Here is an 18,564-nt window from a genome sequence, read left to right as displayed (position 1 = left end):
GTATTATTGTCTTACTTTTACAGATAAGGAAACTGAAGCTTGAAAAATAAAAAGCACTGTCCAAATCATAATGTTAATAATTGTTCAAGGAGGGATTCAAAGTCAAATGTATCCATTTCCAAAATCTTTGTCTTTTCTACTAAACCATGATGTCTTTATGTATTTATGTAGTACAGGGAAAGATGGGAAGTGATGCGGGACAGAAAACTGAGGTTGTTTATATTTAGTTGAGCTTGCCATCAATAGAAAAACCACACCAATGAGAAGAGTTTTCCTTTTGCAAACTTTGGAAGGTGCTTGACTACCATTGAACAAGGAAAGAAATTGAATTTGGTTTCTCCATCTAGGCTGTTACCTTAATATTTCATTCTGGTAAAGAAATAATGTGTTTCATTCTGGTAAAGAAATAGAGAAATTTACAGTATTATCATGGGGGGAAATTTAAGATTATCAGGGCCCTGGCTGAGGTTTCATTGACCACTTAACTGATTTTTATCTGCCAATTATTTTCCTTATTCTTTTTTTTTTTTTATTATCTGCCAGTTTGTTTTTGCTGCTTTGTTAGGCCACCTATTTTATTTATTTACTAGAGGCCCGATGCATGAAATTCGTGCAAGAATAGGCCTTCCTTCCCCCGGCTGCTGGCACTGGCTTCCCTCTGGCACCCGGGACCCCGGCTTCCCTCTGGCACCTGGGACCTGGGCTTCCCTCGCAGCCCTGGCTTTGTCCAAAAGGTCGTCCAGAAGGACTTCTGGTATAATTAGCATATTATGCTTTTATTATTATAGATTTTATTTTATTGTTAATCCTCACCCAAGGATAGTTTTTCCATTGCTATTTAGAGAGAGTGGAAATGAAGGAGGGATGGTGGTGAAAGGGAAGGGAGATGGGGAGAGAGAAACATCAATGTGAGAGAGACACATCATTGATTGGTTGCCCCTCTCCCCCCTTACATGCACCTGGGTGGGGATTGAACCTGCAACCTAGGCACATGCCCTTGACCAGGAATTAAACCCGAGACCCTTTGGTCCACAGGCTGATGCTCCAACCACTGAACCACGCTGGCCAGGGTGGTAGGTCACCTTTTTAACCACTGATCAACACTTAGGTTTGCTAGTGGAATCATAGTGGCTATAAGTAGTAATATTAGCTGAAACCAAGGCCAGCTAAGAATGGTTCAAACAGTATTTTCATGCCAATATTGACTGGATTAATGACAGCTGCAGTTGTGACTATGCTCTCTGCACTACTTGACTATTTAGTCAGGGGCACTGACCTCTTTTCCCTTAGATTGCCAAATTTTAAAAAAATGACAAAAGCTACTACAATAGCTGTTCGGTGTTAATGAATCCAAATTATACCTATTTTTTGGTCAGATTGGCAAAAATACATTTTTTGGTGTACTGTAGAATTTTAGTAATTGATTTATGTGTGCCACGAGATGAAAAAGGTTGAAAATCACTGTCATAAGGAGTCTCTCTCTAATCAACTGCTTTTCTCCAGTCCATGATGCAGCCAAGTACTTAGCTTATTTAAATGATCAGGTTCCCAACAATAACTTTTCAATGGCTCTCCATTGCCCTGTGAATAAATTTCACAGTTCTTAAACATTCCTATAATGACTTTAAATAAAATTGAATTTATTGGGGTGACATTTGTATAGGCCTTCTTTTGGATTCTATCTGCCTACATCTTGAGCTTCATCCTTAGCTGGAGACACCTTTCTCGTATGTCTCAGTACGTGCGATGGCTTCTTGCTGCTTCATCTGTGCTCTTTCTTCTGCTGGATCACTGCGGTACTCCTCTGGCTCTTCCTTATCCTTTGGGTCTAAACTTACCTATCATTTTCTTAGGGAGACCTTTTCTAAACTTGTTCATGTTGGCTTTCCTTTTTATCCAAAATCATAGAGCCCTGACTTTCTCATTATATTAATTATTTAACATCCTTTTTTTACCCCTTGCTGAATTATAAGGTCCATGGAAAACAAGGTCCATGGAATCTTTGCTCTGTTTTATTCTCAGGGTTGCTTCAATACCTGGTACATATTAGGTACTCAGTAATTTTATTTTTTGAAGAATGAATGAGCTGCATACATATGAATTCCTGCATTTTCCCTGTCCCCACTTAGGGAAAAATTACTCATCCTGCCTTTATAAAGATGTGATGAAACTTTTGGCACACATCTGTTAGCATGGACTTACTTCATAGTAAAAAATTACATTAGACAAACCAGAATTGGGCACTAGATTTTTAAAGGAACTTTAAGAAATTCAGAAACTAGGATATTTATTTTTATAATACCTATTTTATTTCTACCACAGAAGTGGCCCTTGTCCCTCACTGGGATATACAATATCTACACATGGTTATTTTTATATGACTCTAATGTGATTTATTTTTAGATTTTTCATGAAACTTTGCCTTCTCTCTCCCCTGGTTATTATCTTCAGTAAATTCATAGGAATGAGTATCATAATGTTTTAAGAATCAGTAAATAAAAACATTATACCATTTTTCTGCTTAATCTCATCTAACTATATAAGGACAATACTAAATTAGCCAAATGTAATTGTTGCTGAGATAAACATCTGCTTTTAAGAGTATATTTAAGATTCATTAAAAATCTTTTGATCTAGTGGCTACTCTTTTCATGGCTCTATTTGGATTTATCTCATCACACCTGATTCCTGAGATATTCCTATATTTGTCTATATTAAATTGATGGAATCTGTTCGTAGAGGTCTGCCATTGAGATACCCAGAACTACCAACTGCCAGTTGTTCACAGAATATATTACAGCTCTATTTTCTATGTGTTTGATAGTTCACACTCAAGTCAAGGAAGTATTCCTTTTGCTGTATAGTTCCATTAACTTTCAGTAGTAGCTACTGCTCCTAAAATACCTAGTGGGTTCTTTGATAGCAATAAATCTCACAGTTTATTTACTTCAGTTATAGTTCAGAAAGACTTATGTGAGCATCATGTGGCTTTTAATTTCCATATCTGAGCTTTGGTGTTCTGATGGTCTGAATGTCTAAAATAATTGGTCACTTGATTACCAAGGGTAGTAGTATAAATCTGAAACAGCTTTAATAATTAGTTTATTCAAGTTGTGTCCTCACTTGATGACTAGATAATAAGGCCAAGAGAAACATCATGACGGTTTGTGGAAGTTATATTTTTGCTTGTAATTCATGTAGCCATATGTTTTTATAACCAAACAGCCCTCAGAATTATGGACATTTCTGACATGTAGTGCTTTCCCCATTTGTCTTAGAATATATGGTGATCAATTTCCCTCTATAGATAGTTCATTATTCTGACCTCATGATTAAATTAGGATACCTGAGCACTAACCTCGGTTTTCGGAATGTTTCTGCTCTGTAGTGGTAATTGTCTGAGCACACTATTGCTCTGATTGTTTTTAAATCTCATTGAGATAGACTCCAGGTTGTTAATGTAAATCTTTTATAGCTTTGGCTGAATTTCTTACAAGAGCTCTTGATCTTGACAGCTGAGATCAGATGGCTGATCTCTCTTAATGGCACTTATATTTAAATTTTTTAGGCTAGAAGGCAGAAATACTTGGAAGTGGTCTGTTTAATGCATGATGGCTTTAAATGCAGACTTTAAAAAATGGGCCACCTTGTAAAAATAAAATCTTAGTCTCTAGAGTTCACTCCCTTTCTTAGTTTAAACCAGTCCAAGTTTTTAACTCTATTTTTTTTTTCTTTTAACTCTCCATAGGGCCTGGTAATTTGCGGTAGAGGGAACTAATATGAACTTCACATTTTCATTTCAATTTAAATTCCAAGATTCTTTGATTCTCTGGAGCCAAAGTTTTTCAAGGGTTTTCATGAGGAGGTTATGACTGGAGGGGAAGAGTACTGCCTCTTGGTCTTGAGTGACGACCCTGCCCTCTGCCCTTCGCTCAGAACTCAAAGCATTGTTGAATAGCACTAAAATGAGCTGAGTCCAAGACTTCAGCCAGATGGTCAATATAGGGCTTTTAAAGGAAGGGAAATGGTAAAAGAGTAATCTCAGAGGAGCTCTCTTATGTTAAAGAACAGAGAAAATGAAGTCTTTCTGAAGCTAAGTGTAAATTATACCACCTTCTTTGGGAGCAAAAGCTGCTAAATGTAACAGAAGAAAATGACAGTGTAGGAAATCAAAGTTCAGGAACAAACTTCAATGTGGTTTTCTAAAGCTTACTCCCCTCTAGGATCCATTGCCTCCTTTCCTCCCCCTTCTCCGAAGTTTGTTTGAAAGGGATTTTGATGGGTAATGGCAAAGGAAGGCAACTTTAGACAGAGTATAAGTTAGGGCATAAGATGCCCTTTGTACAGGAATTATCTTAGACATGCTTTTGAAAACATACTCTTTTTTTAGCCTTATTAAGAAAATAATCAAAGGTATGATTTTTAAATCTTTGAGTTTAGTCTGTTTTTAGTAAAAATAAGGTATAATAAGGTATAGGTACCAAAATAAGCAAACTTCTTTTTTCTCCTCCTTGGTTTCTGCTTATAAGATTTACAGGTATTTAAAATAAACCCATGAAAAACAGAAATACTGCCCTGGGATTGGCTAAATATTCAGAGCAATTACCTCTGATCTCCAAAATCCAACTGAGCTTGACTTTTGGAAATAAATTTGGCTAAGACTTCTTCCTCATTCAGTTGTATAAAGGTGTACATGAAATGATACTGACCTCTGCCAGAAACCCCAGGAATCCTATTCAGTGATGTACTTGTAACGGTCATGAAAGAATTAAAATAACACAGATGTGGATTAATGTGAAAAAGTAGGCAAAATACAAAATTCTCTTTGTGTGGTTTCAATGTGGCAGATCCTTTAAAATACTTTGGTGTACCACAATAATTAAAGTGTTTAAGAACATAAAGTTAAGATACCTAGAAAATAAAGCCCACAGTTGAATAACAGAATGAACTATGTTGTTTTTTTTTGGAAAATTGGAATTAATGTGGGTTGCCATGGTGAAAATAGGTTGAAATATTTAACAGTAACTGTTTTGTGCAGCCCTAGAGATCAAAAACAGCAATGTAAATAGGCAGATCTTTAAAGAATCATTCTCACAGACATGTTTCATGTAAATGATTGCTAGAAAGGAAATGCATTTTCTTCAGTGCTATGCAGAGAAATTTTAATTGACTTGGTTTGGGCAGTGAGAATCTACAACTTAGCATTAATAACTCAAATATAAAAATATTTGCTCATTGCACTGGATTATGACTGTGTTCAAGAAACACTATTTTCAAACACTAATTAATCATTTTAAATAAACTTTTTTTACACATTTATGGCATTACCGAGTATGACTGTTTATTACATTTTACCTATAAAAAGTTGAACTGTTTTATATACTTTTTATGGAAACAGTGCACAGTCATAAATTAAAAGATGCAACTGTTTTGGATATTTTACTGGTGGTCCTGTGTTTTCCTGCCAGCAGTGCAGCTGTTTCAAGTTTCTCAGGATAACATATAAAAAGCTGTATGTACACTGCAGGTTTATGCTTGAATTGCCAAGCCAGAGATGGTATGACTCAACTTTCCCAGAAGCAAGTTGTACCAAAATGTGATGAATCAAAACAGCTAGTTGCATAGTGGTTTGCATTACCACGATGAAAACCAGTTCTCATTTATGATAGTTGGCTTGTGAAAGTTGACAGACATTCCTCTGTGGTACTTGAATTTTGCCATGAGTGAACAGCCATTAGAGCCAAGACTATGCTTTTCTTTTGAGAGTCTGAGGAAAGGATAAAGTCTGATACATTATCTGGAGTAATGATAAAAAATTAGCTGGAAACATATATCAGGAATGAAACATTGCATTTCCAAGATACTCATAAAAACTATTATTCACTTATTACTTGTGTGATAGTTATTTAGTTCCCAGTGATTTTATGCTTTGCCAGGTTGATTTTTAGATTTTCTAAGGTGATTTAACACTTACCTCATTTCTCGTGCATCAGAGTCTTGACAGTTTTCCATTTTATTGTGTTCTGGGCGGTAATAAACAGATATTTTTATGACCATTCAGTAGATTTGGTGAATTCTTATTTAAATTCTGTGGGGCCTAAAGTTCTATCAAGAGTTTGACAATGACTGTTTAATAACAGTAGTTTCCAAAGGGGATGCATTCCACCAGGATATGTAAGATAGGATATAGGGAGGAATTATTGGAACTTTTATTAAGTATCTTTATCTCATCCTTTAATTAGTTATAGTATCTATATATGTATATATATAAAAGGGTAAGTGACCTACTGTCCATCCGTCCGACTGACTGGCCGGTACATAGGATGTGCACTGGCAATTTAAAAATAAACGTTGAATTGCACATGCATAATACATATAAAGCTCTTGCTGGCACCAATCATATGCATGTGTTTCGATCTGTCATTGTCGATTGTGAATTTAATTGAAACTTCTATTATAAAGGGCAAATAGTGATATTAAAATATTTCTTCTAATTAATTTCCTTTCAATGTGCACGAGTCTGTGCACCAGGCCACTAGTATGTTTTATAATATACTTACTACATTAGTATATTATGTGTATAATTATGTATTATATACTACTAGATGTATATAATTTATAAATAAGTATATACATTTTGAAGATGCATGCTCAAATATTTTTTACTGCTGTAAACATATTATCAAAAAAGTTTGGAGGTCATTGCTCAATAAATATTAATTTCTCTTTTCCTTCCACTTTTCCCTTTTCCCCTTGGCAGAGAAGCAAAGAATTGAGTTAACACCTTGACTTGTGGCAATGTGAATAAATTACAGCCAATTCCAGGAGCTTACACCGTGTCTTACTTTGACCACTTTTTCTATTTGGCCTCTTATATCGCCATATATTTTTTTAATCACACAAGCTTATTAAACATGGATACAAATGAAAAACAGACTTGTTATTATGTTAGAAATAATAAGTTGCTCATGCATCAAGACTTTGACACACAGGAAGTTTGAAGGAATGAGTAGAAAAGTTTCCAAGTTATTAAAATGTTCTGGTGCCTGATTTATTCATTTGCCCTACCCGTAATTCTAAGGTGGGTGAAGCTCCTTTACTTCCTGAGGCCTGAAGTAACAATGTGGTTTCTTAAACTAGGCATTAACGCAAAGCTGGAAATATTTGTTTTCCAACAGCGCTGGTAGTCATGCTAACAAGTTGCCCTTCTTTGGATAGGATTCTCCAATTTTTTTAGGCCTGTTTATCTATCTTTATCAAGGTAGAAAGTTTGAGTTGCTAAATAATCACGTGTGATTGAAGAAAAATAGTGTCTTTTACACTGTCTTTTGAGATCAGTTCAAAAGATTCTTCTGTATTTACTAATTGGGACATTCTTTTGAACTCAGGCTCAGTCTCAAAGATTCCTTTAACATGAAATTTTCTAAGGTTTCCTTTCCTGTAAAGAAGGAGACAATATATTTTGTAATTTTGAAACTATTTTAATTCTAGTTGTTTCCTTTTCTCAGTTGTTTATGTATCGGTTTCAGAACATACAGGGTTGGCAAAAGTAGGTTTACAGTTGTGAGTATACAAAACAGAGTTATTCTTGTATTATTATTAACTATTGTGTTATTTATTTGTATTACAACTAGAATTAAACTTACTTTTGCCCACTCCTGTAAATACTGAATAGATAAGCCTTCCCCATCTATAATTCCTTAATAACAGAAATAGAGTTCAGTATGCAGATGCCTATAACACAACCATCTTCCAAGGTCATTCTCTATTCTGATATCCTTTTGACAGTGAGTACAACTTTTTATTCATGTATGTACACTTACTCTTCCCTTACAACTTTATTATATTTTACTCTAATCGGTTTGGGCAATTTTAATTATAGGAAGGATAGAAAATAGAGATCAAAGCCCAAAACTTTGAAGGTTTTAAAAAAAATGTAATGAATGATAAAGGATTAGATTAGTTGCATGGGGACTTAAGTGTTATGTAATAGTAGTAAAACTTACAAAGACAGTGACAGGCAATGGGTCCATTTTCATCCAAACAGTTCCCACAAGTCACCTCTAAGAATGCTTTCAAATCAATTTGAACAAAAGTAACCTTTTTTAAAGAAAAAAAAAGTATAAATTATCATAGGGTAGTAGGCAATTATCACACTAATGTAAAGCAAATGAAAGAAAGAATGAAGAAACATTATGGCGAGCAGAACTCAGCAGAGTATTCATAAAAGAAGACTTAAGTAAATGTGTCTTTGCCCAAATAAACATAATCAGTCAAACCAAAGATCCTTGGTTTTGTAACGGAGATAGAAACAAGCTGCGATTGTCCCAAGCTCTGTGCTTTAAGGGTTCATCATTATAAATAAATCCTCTATAAATTAAATATAGGTCTGAAGGGCTTATAAAATATTGCCAAAAATCCTGCCACAAATGGTGCGACCCCTTTTCCTGGACTGGTAGGTTCCTCTGAGCATCCATGGGCTCTTGCAGGGCTGCAAGAAGAAAGCGCTGCGGATTGGGGCTGGCGCTGGTGCTGGCCCCTGGGCCAGGGGTGCGATGTGCGGCGCTCAACCAGGCTGCATGGGGGGTCTCCAGGGGGAGCCTCGCGGGTGTGTGTGTGTGTGTGTGTGTGTGTGTGTGTGTGTGTCCTGGGCCAAAATCCTTGTCATCTGGGCTGAGCGGTCCACACCACAGTGCAGAGCCTAAGGCCGAATCCCATTTTCTCAGCCCTGAGTTCCTGGACTTCCAAAGGTGGGGTAGCTTTGCCAGGTAGAGTGTCAGCTCCTTTAAGAGCAAAGGCCCGGGACACTTCTATGAACCTCGCTCAAGAAGGAGCGGAAATTCACCAAGTCCCGCCTTCCGCCAGGCGCCTGGCCTGGCTGAAACTAAACGGAAGTGTGGGTGGCTAGGAGAGGGAAAGCCTTAGGCTCTTGGCTTGAACCTTCGGGACGCAAATCATAACATAGGGGCCAAGGCTCCTCAGCATATAGCATGGACACTTGAGGCTTGAAGGCGCCTTGTCCTCCAGCATCGCCCCCCCCCCCCGCCCCCGCACGTCCCCTCACCCCTCACTTCCCCCCACCTCGCACACACAGCTCGGTAGTGGTCTGGTTGCGGGTTTGAGTTCTGGATAGAATGCAGCTTAGTCATTAAAGGATTGCGGCTTTGAGAAGGAGTCAACAGAAGCTTCAAGTTTGGAGGCAATCTGTGAAAAGCTGAACTCTTCCAAATCTGCATTTGAGGAAGAGATACTCTTTCTAGAAAAAGTTAAAGGGAGAGAAATCGAAACATCTGAGCAATTTGAATTGATGGTGAATATTTCAAAAAAGGATCCATTCCTTAGAAGATGAATGAGCATCATTCAAATCACAGGTAGCTGAAGCTAAAGCAACCTTCAAAATATTTCAAACGAATGAAGGACTTAAGATAGCCATAAGATGCTTTGAAATTCCCAACTTCAGGAAAGCCAGAAACAGCTTTTACAAGAAGCTGAAGAATGGAAAAAATGAGTGAACATAATAAACAAAAAATAACATTGAAGACTCCAAAGTATATGCAAAACAAATTCTATGTGATAATGAAAATCAGTTCAAGTCTCTGATGGAATGAATGCTTACAGCACGAGTGGGCTGCTGTGCTAGGAGAAGACTTAAGGGATAACTTGGAAATGAAGAGTGATTCATAAAATGGTGCATTCTTAGATAATCAACCAAAAGGAGCTTTGGAGAAGCTGATTCATCCTGCTAAGCTAAAGGCTTCTTTAAAAACCCTTGAAGGAGCAAGAAACCAAATATACACTCAATTAACTGAAGTAGATAAAACAAAGGAAGAGCTTAGAGAGTGTACTGAAAATCTCCAGAATGAAGAAGCATCTTTACAGTCAGAAAACGAACAGCTTGAAAATGAGACTCAAAAGCTTCAGCACAAACTTAAAGTAATGGCTAAACTGTATCAAGTAAGTGTAATCATACTTCTTAGGAAAATAACAGAATAAAATTACCTGTTAGAGCAAAAGGAAAGACTTTCTAAAGCAGGTGGAAAAGATCAGCACTGTAGCTGAAGAGTTGGAGAACTATAGAAAGCGAGCCAAAGATCTTGAAGAATTGGAGAGAACCATTCATTCTTACCAAGGGCAGATTATTTCCCCTGAGAAGAAAGCACATGATAATTGGTTGGCAGCTCAGACTGCTGAAAGAAATTTCAATGATTTAAGGAAAGAATATTCCTCCCTCAGACAAAAATTAACTGAGACTTAAATTGAACTTTTAGAAAAAGATCTTTATGCACTTGACGTTCCAAACACTGTACAGCATTTGGCAGAGAGCATTCCCCATATGGTCCCTCACCATGGGGTTGACCTTCATCTGAAAGGAGAGCTTTTCTCTCATCAGATGTACATTTCAAATCAGAATTCCTCTTTAAAATTTGAATCTGCTTGTCAACATAGGAAATGTCCAAACCTGTAAGAATTTTTATGAGTTTATTTGAGCCAAACTGACAATTGCCAGGAAGCAAAAATCTCAAGGGATTGAGAAAATGCTCCAGAGAATGGCAGGTTTGCACCTTATTTTATACACTACAATCAGAGAAGGAGGCAAGCCTAAGGGGAGTTACATGAAATCCATTGGTGGTAGATTAGGGAAGTGGGGGAAAGCAAAGCCAGTGATATCTCGGATTGGATAAAAATAACTCAAAATAAACACATACTTCTTTTACATTGGTGGGTATAAGATAGTTAAGAGTTGACAATTAACAGGATAACAATAACAATGAGGGGGTCTTGTGGTCTCTGCTCTGATGGGAAATTGTGCCCCTAGGAGTATGGAAAAAGGAAATTACCCTGACATTCTTATCTTACCTAATAATAGAGAAACATGTAAATTGACTGTACCTCTGCTACGCCCACAGCCAATCAGAGTGAGTATGCAAATTAACCCAACAAAGATGGCGGTTAATTTGCATACATACCTGGGTCCCAGGAACCTCCTTGGCACTCAGGTCAATCCCAGCCATCGGAGGGGCTAGGGGCCCCCCTTTCTAAGCCTAAAGCCTCAGGTGGAGGCTTTAGGCTTGGGAAGGGGCCCAGCCTGCGATCGGAAGGGCGGCCCGAGGCTTTAGGCTTGGGAAGAGGCTGAGCCTGAGATCGGAGGGGCCCCCTGCCCAAGCCTAAAGCCTGGGCAGCCCAAGCCCTCGATGGGAGGGGCAGGGGCTGAGCCTGGGATCGGAGGGAAGGGGAAAAAATCAATGGAAACATATCCTCAGGTGAGGATAAAAAGAAAAATAAAGAAATGTCATATCCTATGAAAGACACATCTTGAAAATGCGTAAAGAAAGTTGTCATTTTTTCATGGTGAAGGGACTGGAGTCCGTGTTGATGAAAATACCTTGGCGGCTGCAGTGACTGGCAGTGGCTGCAGCAGCGGGGTGATGGGACTGGCACCTTCCCCTGATCAGCCCGGTCACCTCCCGCAAAGGGAGGCCAGACTGCGGCTTAGGTCCTCTCCCAACAGGGAGCGGGCCTAAGCCATCAGTAGGATATCCCCTGAGGGCTCCCAGTATGTGAGAGGGGGCAGGCTGGGCTGAGGGACCCCTCCCCAGTGCACGAATTTCATGCACCGGGCCCCTAGTCTACATATATAAAAGTGTAATATGCAAATTGACCAGACAGTGGAACGACCAGTTGCTATGACGTGCACTGACCACCAGGGGGCAGACACTCAACGCAGGAGCTGTCCCCAGCCCTGATCACAGTTTGCTGGCCAAACTCTCGGTCCCTCCCCCTGGTCAGCAGGCTCCGATCGCCTGATGGGGAATGGGAACTGGGGGTGGGTGGTGGCGGATGCGGGCAGCGCCAGGCCAAGGTGGGTGCGAGCAAACGGGGCCCCAATCGCTCCGCCGATTGCCCCCCTGGTTACCCCACAAACGGAAGGCGACCGGCAGCATCGGTGGCGGGGGGCAGGGCCAGCTGCCGGCAGCCAGGGAAGATGGGCCCTGATCGCAGACCAGGCCTAGGGACCCTACCTGTGCATGAATGTCATGCACCGGGCCTCTAGTGTTATCATAAATGCAAAAGGTTTAGGTAAGGTAAAGATTGACCTTTGTCAAGGAAGATACCTGCCTAGGACAGGACTACACACCATGCCTTGCTTTTAGTTATGAAGTTCTAATTTCAGACTATCCTGTGTGGTTACTTTAGATATCTGAGTTTGTAAGGCCTGCCATGCAGGCCTCCCTGAACTTGTTAGTTTTAGTAGGTGACCCCTTTTTCATCCACAGCTTTACCATAGCTTTTTAAAATGTTGCCAATTTTATGTGCTTTCTATATCAATGCTACATTTTTGTTTTGTTTTAGGTATTTAAACCACGTCAGAGCTGCCTCTCCACAGGACCTTGCTGGAGGCTATACTTCTTCTCTTGCTTGTCACAGAGCACTACAGGATGCATTCAGTGGGCTTTTCTGGCAGGCCAGTTAACCTTTATTCCTCTTTTATAAGATTTGGACCTGGGAGCAGAGCTAGGGAGCTGACTAAAGTAAAGCAGACTTGTAAAATTGTAGCCATATGCAGTTGCACAACAACAGTACCAGCATAGCAGCTGTGCTAAAGTATTTATAAAGAGAACATTTCAGAACTAAGCTGAGCAATATAGTGCATACATATTTGTGGGAAAAGATTTTTTACTTATATTTTTTGAGAGGGATTGAAGCCTCATCTGATGAAAGATATGAATAATTTACCTATGTATATTTGAAATTGACAGACTTGTAAAATCTTTTTGAAAATAAAGCTAGACTTTATGCTAAGTTTTGTGGTTTTTCTCTTATTACAGTGTTTTACTTGAACACATTATAAAATGCCATTTGAATACAACATTTAGTGTTAATATCCAAGTCTATTATTTCTTCTCATAAAATGTTCCTTATTTTCTCAATGTCTTCTTAATACTAGTCCAGACAAGTGTATATATTTCCTTCTACCAGAAAGTTATGGCAAGTAAAACCTGACCTGTGATAAAGTCACTGTTTTAATATTAAGGACTCAGTGCCTGTTTTGAGCAGTGGAAAGTGAGACAAACCTTGATCAAGGTGTTACAGTTCCCAGCTGTGAGCCATGCTTAGGATAAACTAGAGGAGAGTATTAACCTGCTTTAATGACAAATTCAAAGAAGTAAGTTAATAAAACTTAATACTTAAATGGCACCTTTCACCTCCAAAGTGAACTCATTTTATGATGAAACTTTGGAGACTGACTGGAATGGATACATTTTAAATGAAATTTCCTTATGAGACTCTGATGTAGTTTCTGTTGACACTTCAAAGATTTTTAGTATACCCAGGATTTTGCTTAAAGAGTTTGGATGTGGATAGGATGGATATTTGTTGGATCTCAACCATTTATGATTATTATATAGACTACTGGGTATGGGACATAGTTTCTCAAGCAAATTAAGGGATTTCCTATCAAATCCCCATTATAGCAGATGTTAATTTTATGAGTGGAAAGTTGTGTGAAATATCCTTATGTAACAACTCCATCTTATTTGACTAAGCAGGTATTAATTTCAGGAGTACATCTTCATCTTTACAGTACTTCTAACCATCTTTGATACTTGAGAACACCAAGGCATCAGATAATTGAGTAGGGCAAGATCATATACACAAGTTAGTAAAAAGCCAGAATTAGAAAACAGTTTTTTTTGTTTTGAAGTCTAGTTTTATCTATACTCTATGAGGCTGCATCCTGTTTCTCATATCTATTAGTATTCCCCAACTGAAAATTAGCATTTTCAATAAAATCTATAAATCTGTTCAAAGAACAGTGAGAACTTTGGACCTATAGTTAAGGCTTTGCTCTGTCTACTCTGCTGACAAAGCTAGGTATCGTCTTTAAAAAAGAAACACTATTACTAGTTCTCAGTACCTTGCATCATGTATTTAAATGGAATTTACTAATTAATAGAACATTTCAAAAACTTTTGAAACTCTTTTGAGCCTACCTTATTATTGTGGGAATTGCCTGCACTTGATTTGGCAAATAAATTCCAAAACTTCTGTCTTTCTAAATATTTTACCCTTACTATTGCCATGTTTTGTTCAATAGGCAGAATTTAGGAGTTGTTAAATAATCCTATTAGATCAAAGGGAATGGTGAAAGTTAACCTAATGACAATAATTCACTAAATAACAGAAATATTCTAAATTGATGAGGTTATTCCTTATCCTTCCAGTGATTTTCTCTCTGAGACAAAAGGTTGTACAATCCTTTTACCTACATGAATTACTTCTTTTTTTAAAATGTTTTTATTTATTTTTAAGAGAGAGGGAGAGAAATAGAGATAGAAACATTGATGAGAGAGAAACATCATCCATCTGCCTTCTGCACACCCCCTACTGGGGATCAAGCCAGCAACCTGGGCATGTGCCCTGACTGGAATCAAACCAGTGACCTCTTTGTTCATGGGTGGATGCTCAACCACTGGCATGAATTACTACTTTTAACATTTTACTAGCACAGAAGGAGTAGCTAACAACTACTGAGCATGTGCCAAGCATGATGCTTCCTGCTTTGTGCATTTTCTAATCCTTACAACAGTGCTAGTACTATTTTCCCCACTTTAATAGATGGAAAAGCTGAGGCAAGTTATTTAGAAAAGGCAAATAACTTGACAAAGGTCAACACAACCTAAAAGTAGCAGAGTTTGGATTTGAATCCAAGTGGTCTAACTCCAGAGTCCATGCTCTTGAGATGTTAGGCTCAAACTTACAAACAACAGCTGTGTAAAAATCGTCTTTCATCTGAGTAGAAATCGTCTTAAAATTTCAAAGAAATTTTATATATCAGGTACCTAGTGTTTTATGAGATATAAATGACATAATCTAAATAACCTTCTTGATATCCTGAGAGAAGTTAAGAAATTCATGATGTAGAACATGATTGACCATTAACTACTCTCCTCTTAAGCAGATATTAGTGGTATTGAATACATTTATATCATAGTTTGGGTGCATTATTTAGTATTCCTTAATTTCATTCAATAAATATTTGATCTCTGCTTCTTTTAGAAGTTAACTTTAGGCTGTCAACAGGTGATGAGATAATCATTTCAATTTAAGGTGGCACAAAACTTGTCAAAAATTAACAAAATTAAAAATTGTATCTAATGAGCTGTCAGTTTCTAGTGGATTCATCAAGAGTTTAGTTATTATCAGCCATCACCATCAGAAAGTTTAGGGAGGGCCTAGATTTAAATAATGGAATAATCACATGCTCATTTATCCATGCTGAGGGAAAAGGGGGGAGGGGTGTTAAAATGTTAATAGAAGCATTTAAGGATTATGTTTTCTTTACAACTACATACTGCATATTTTGTCTAATTAAGGCATGACTAAATGGAGGCAGGAATCTTACCACTTTACATGTACAAATAACATCATTTTTACCCACACTTAATATTCATAACCTAGCACATACAGTACTAGAAAATTTTATTCCTACTTGCAATTAATTTTCGTCACCTAGATCAAGAGGAGGCGAACTATTGACCTCTGGCCAAATCCAACTACTGCCTGCTTTTGTATGCTCTGTAAGCTAAGATTGGTGTCTACATTCTTTTCAAGTTTGAAAAATGCCTAAAGATTAATATACTTTTTAATACATGAAAACCATATGAAAGTCAAATTTCAGTGTCCATAAACAGAGTTTTTTGGGAACACAGTGTTTATGTATTGTCTATGGCTACTTTTGGGCTACTATGGCAGAGTTGAGAAGCTACAGACCTTATTATGGCTTATGAAGCCTAAAATATTATCTGGCCCATTATAGAAAGTTTGCTGACCCCTGACCTACATACTTCTTCTCCCTAGGAGGAAAGGGAGGATAATAAAATTAGAAGTCCCAAACTAGTAATCCCTGGCTGAATTAGCCCTCAAGTTCTTGCTTGAGGTTGGGTTGAGTTTCAAAACGATTTTTTTAAGTGCCATTAGATAAGGAATAAAGGTTCCAATTCATTACTTTACTACACTTCTTATCATTGATTGTCTTCATCCTATCTAATAAAAGAGTAATATGAAAATTGACCATCACACCAAGACACAAGATGGCCACAAGATGGTCAAAGATGGATGCTCCCATGTGGACACAAGATGGCTGCCATAAGATGGCCTGCAGGGAGGGCACTTGTGGGAAGTTAGGGGTGACCAGACCAGCAGAGGAGAGCAGTTGGGGATGACCAGGCCTGCAGGGGAGGGCAGTTGTGGGCAATCAGGCAAGCAGGGAGGGCAGTTAGGGGTGACCAGGCTGGCAGAGGGGGGCAGTTGGGGGAGACCAGGTTAGCAGGGGAGGGCAGCTGGGGGGGACCAGGCCTGCAGTGGAGGGCAGTTGGGAGGGGACCAGGCCTGCAGTGGAGGACAGTTGGGGGGGACCCAGGCCTACAGGGGAGGGCAATTGGGGGAGACAAGCCTGCAGGGTAGGGCATTTGGGGGGGACCAGGCCTGCAGGGGAGGGCAGTTGTGGGCAATCAGGCCAGCAGGGAGGGCTGTTAGGGGTGACCGGGCCAGCAGAGGAGGGAAGTTGGGGGAGACCAGGTCAGCAGGGGAGGGTAGTTGGGGGGCACCAGGACTACAGGGGAGGGCAGTAGGGGGGGCAGGTCTGCAGGGGAGAGCAGTTGGGGGGGACCCGGCCTGCAAGGAAGGACAGTTGGGGGGGACCAGGCCTGCAGTAGAGGACAGTTCAGGGGGACTCAGGCCTGCAGTGGAGGGCAGTTCGGGGGGGACCAGGCCTGCAGGGGAGGGCATTTGGGAGCCAGCAGTCCTGGATTGTGAGAGGGATGTGTGACCACCCTCATGCATGTATCCCCTAACCTCTAAGAGATCCCTTGAGTCTTCCAACTTGGGGAGCAATGGGCAGTTTCAGCTCATCCCAGGATAACCCTTTGAATCTGTCTCCAAGGTCCCCTTTTCTCTGACTTCTGAGTGAGCCAAAGCAGCCCAGCCTAGGCTCTTGCTTCTTCTAAGCCCTTCATTGTTTCACTGCCCTAAGTATGTTTTTGCTGCAGTCAATAAATTCTTGCTTGCTTTTCTACACTTTGTCTCTTTTCAATCATCTTTCCCTCAAGAAGATAAGAACTGAGGTCTCCTCATCTCTTCGGTAACATTTTCACACAGATAGACGCTGCCTAATACAGATATCAATCCAGAAGCATATGATTATGAGCATATTCATCACTTGGAAGGCATTTGTAAGACTCTATTAGATTCTTCCCTTGATATCTGCCTTTTAGTATGTCATTACACAGCACATTATTCACTTTCAATTGAAGATTAGGTGGAAGCTCAATTGTAGTTAAATGGATTTTGAAAGACAGAAATTTCCCTTGCATTTGCACCAAGGACCGAAAAATGCTGAACTCTGAAAGTATATCTACTGCTAATTTGTGTGAGAAGGGAATCTTCTTGTTTTAATTTTTTTAATACATGTTTTCTTATATTATTGAACTAGAGGCCTGGTGCATGAAATTTGTGCGGGGGGGTGGCTATCCCTCAACCCGGCCTGTACCCTCTCCAATCTGGGACCCCTCAGGGGATGTCCGACTGCCGGTTTAGGCCCGATCCCAGTTGGAACATCTCTTTCACAATCTGGGACTGCTGGTTTCTAACCGCTTGCCTGCCTACCAGCCTGATTGCCCACTAACCGCTCCCCTGCCGGCCTGATTGACGCCTAACCACTCCCCTGCCAGCCTGATTGCCCCCAACTGCCCTCCCCTGCTGGCCATCTTGTGATGACACGAGGGCGGCCATCTTGTGATGATGTGAGGGCGCCTCGCGTGAGGGCGTGAGGACCACCTAGGCTTTTATTAGTATAGATTCTTTTTTTTTTTAGAGAGAGGAAGGGAGAAATATCAATTTGTTGTTCTACTTATGTATGCATTCATTGGTTGATTCTTATATGTGCCCCTCCACTCTGCATCTGTGTCCCCCCAAATCTTATTTTGATTATTAACCATTTTAAAATGTAAGAACCATTCTCAAACTACTTGCCATACAAAAACAGGTGGCAGACCAGATTTGGCTGCCAGACATGGTTTGCATATTCCTGATCTAAATAATCTCATTTTTATTACTTTTATAGTGGTAGTATAAGAGTACTATATAAAAATTAGCAACAGTCTTCGGCTCAGGGTGATATTAGTGCTTTCCTAGTTAGTATACAAGAGATAGACATATTTAAATGTATTTAAATAACCTATACTAATAAAAGGGTAATATGCTAATTAGACCGGGTCAACTGGCCATCTTCTGGACATCCGACTTCCTTCTGGACAAAGCCATGGTGGTGGGGGCTGAGGCAGAGGCAGTTAGGGGCGATCAGGCTGGCAGGGGAGGGCAGTTGGGGGCATTAGGCAGGCAGGTGAGTGGTTAGGAGCCAGTGGTCCTGGCTTGTGAGAGGGCAGTCGGACATTCCCTGAGAGGTCCCAGATTGGAGAGGGTGCAGGCCAGGCTGAGGGGACCCCCTCCCTGTGCATGAATTTCATGCACTGGGTCTCTAGTTTAGATAATAAACTTATATAG

The 18,564-nt window shown here is 39.6% G+C and overlaps 1 protein-coding gene and 1 pseudogene across 3 annotated transcripts in view; both read left to right on the top strand.

Annotated features, from left to right (window-relative positions):
- MNAT1 (MNAT1 component of CDK activating kinase) overlaps positions 1-12,795 on the top strand; it is a 196,194-nt gene extending 183,399 nt beyond the window's left edge. For 2 of the 3 annotated variants that reach the window (XM_028141630.2, XM_054716011.1), the window contains one exon: positions 12,352-12,795. In XM_028141630.2, coding sequence (XP_027997431.2) covers positions 12,352-12,492 — 141 coding nt within the window. In that variant the 3' untranslated portion in view covers positions 12,493-12,795. Of the gene's footprint in view, positions 1-6,760; positions 6,896-12,351 lie in introns of those variants that run through there. The other variant, XM_054716013.1, reaches the window with a different exon arrangement.
- LOC114230563 (melanoma inhibitory activity protein 2-like) lies at positions 7,725-10,428 on the top strand (annotated as a pseudogene).
- Positions 12,796-18,564: the final 5,769 nt, after the last annotated feature.

The sequence above is a fragment of the Eptesicus fuscus genome, chromosome 5 (genome assembly GCF_027574615.1).
Source record: "Eptesicus fuscus isolate TK198812 chromosome 5, DD_ASM_mEF_20220401, whole genome shotgun sequence".
Taxonomy (NCBI): domain Eukaryota; kingdom Metazoa; phylum Chordata; class Mammalia; order Chiroptera; family Vespertilionidae; genus Eptesicus; species Eptesicus fuscus.
Note: the sequence above shows the minus strand (reverse complement) of the source record. Positions and strands in the feature narration are given on the sequence as shown.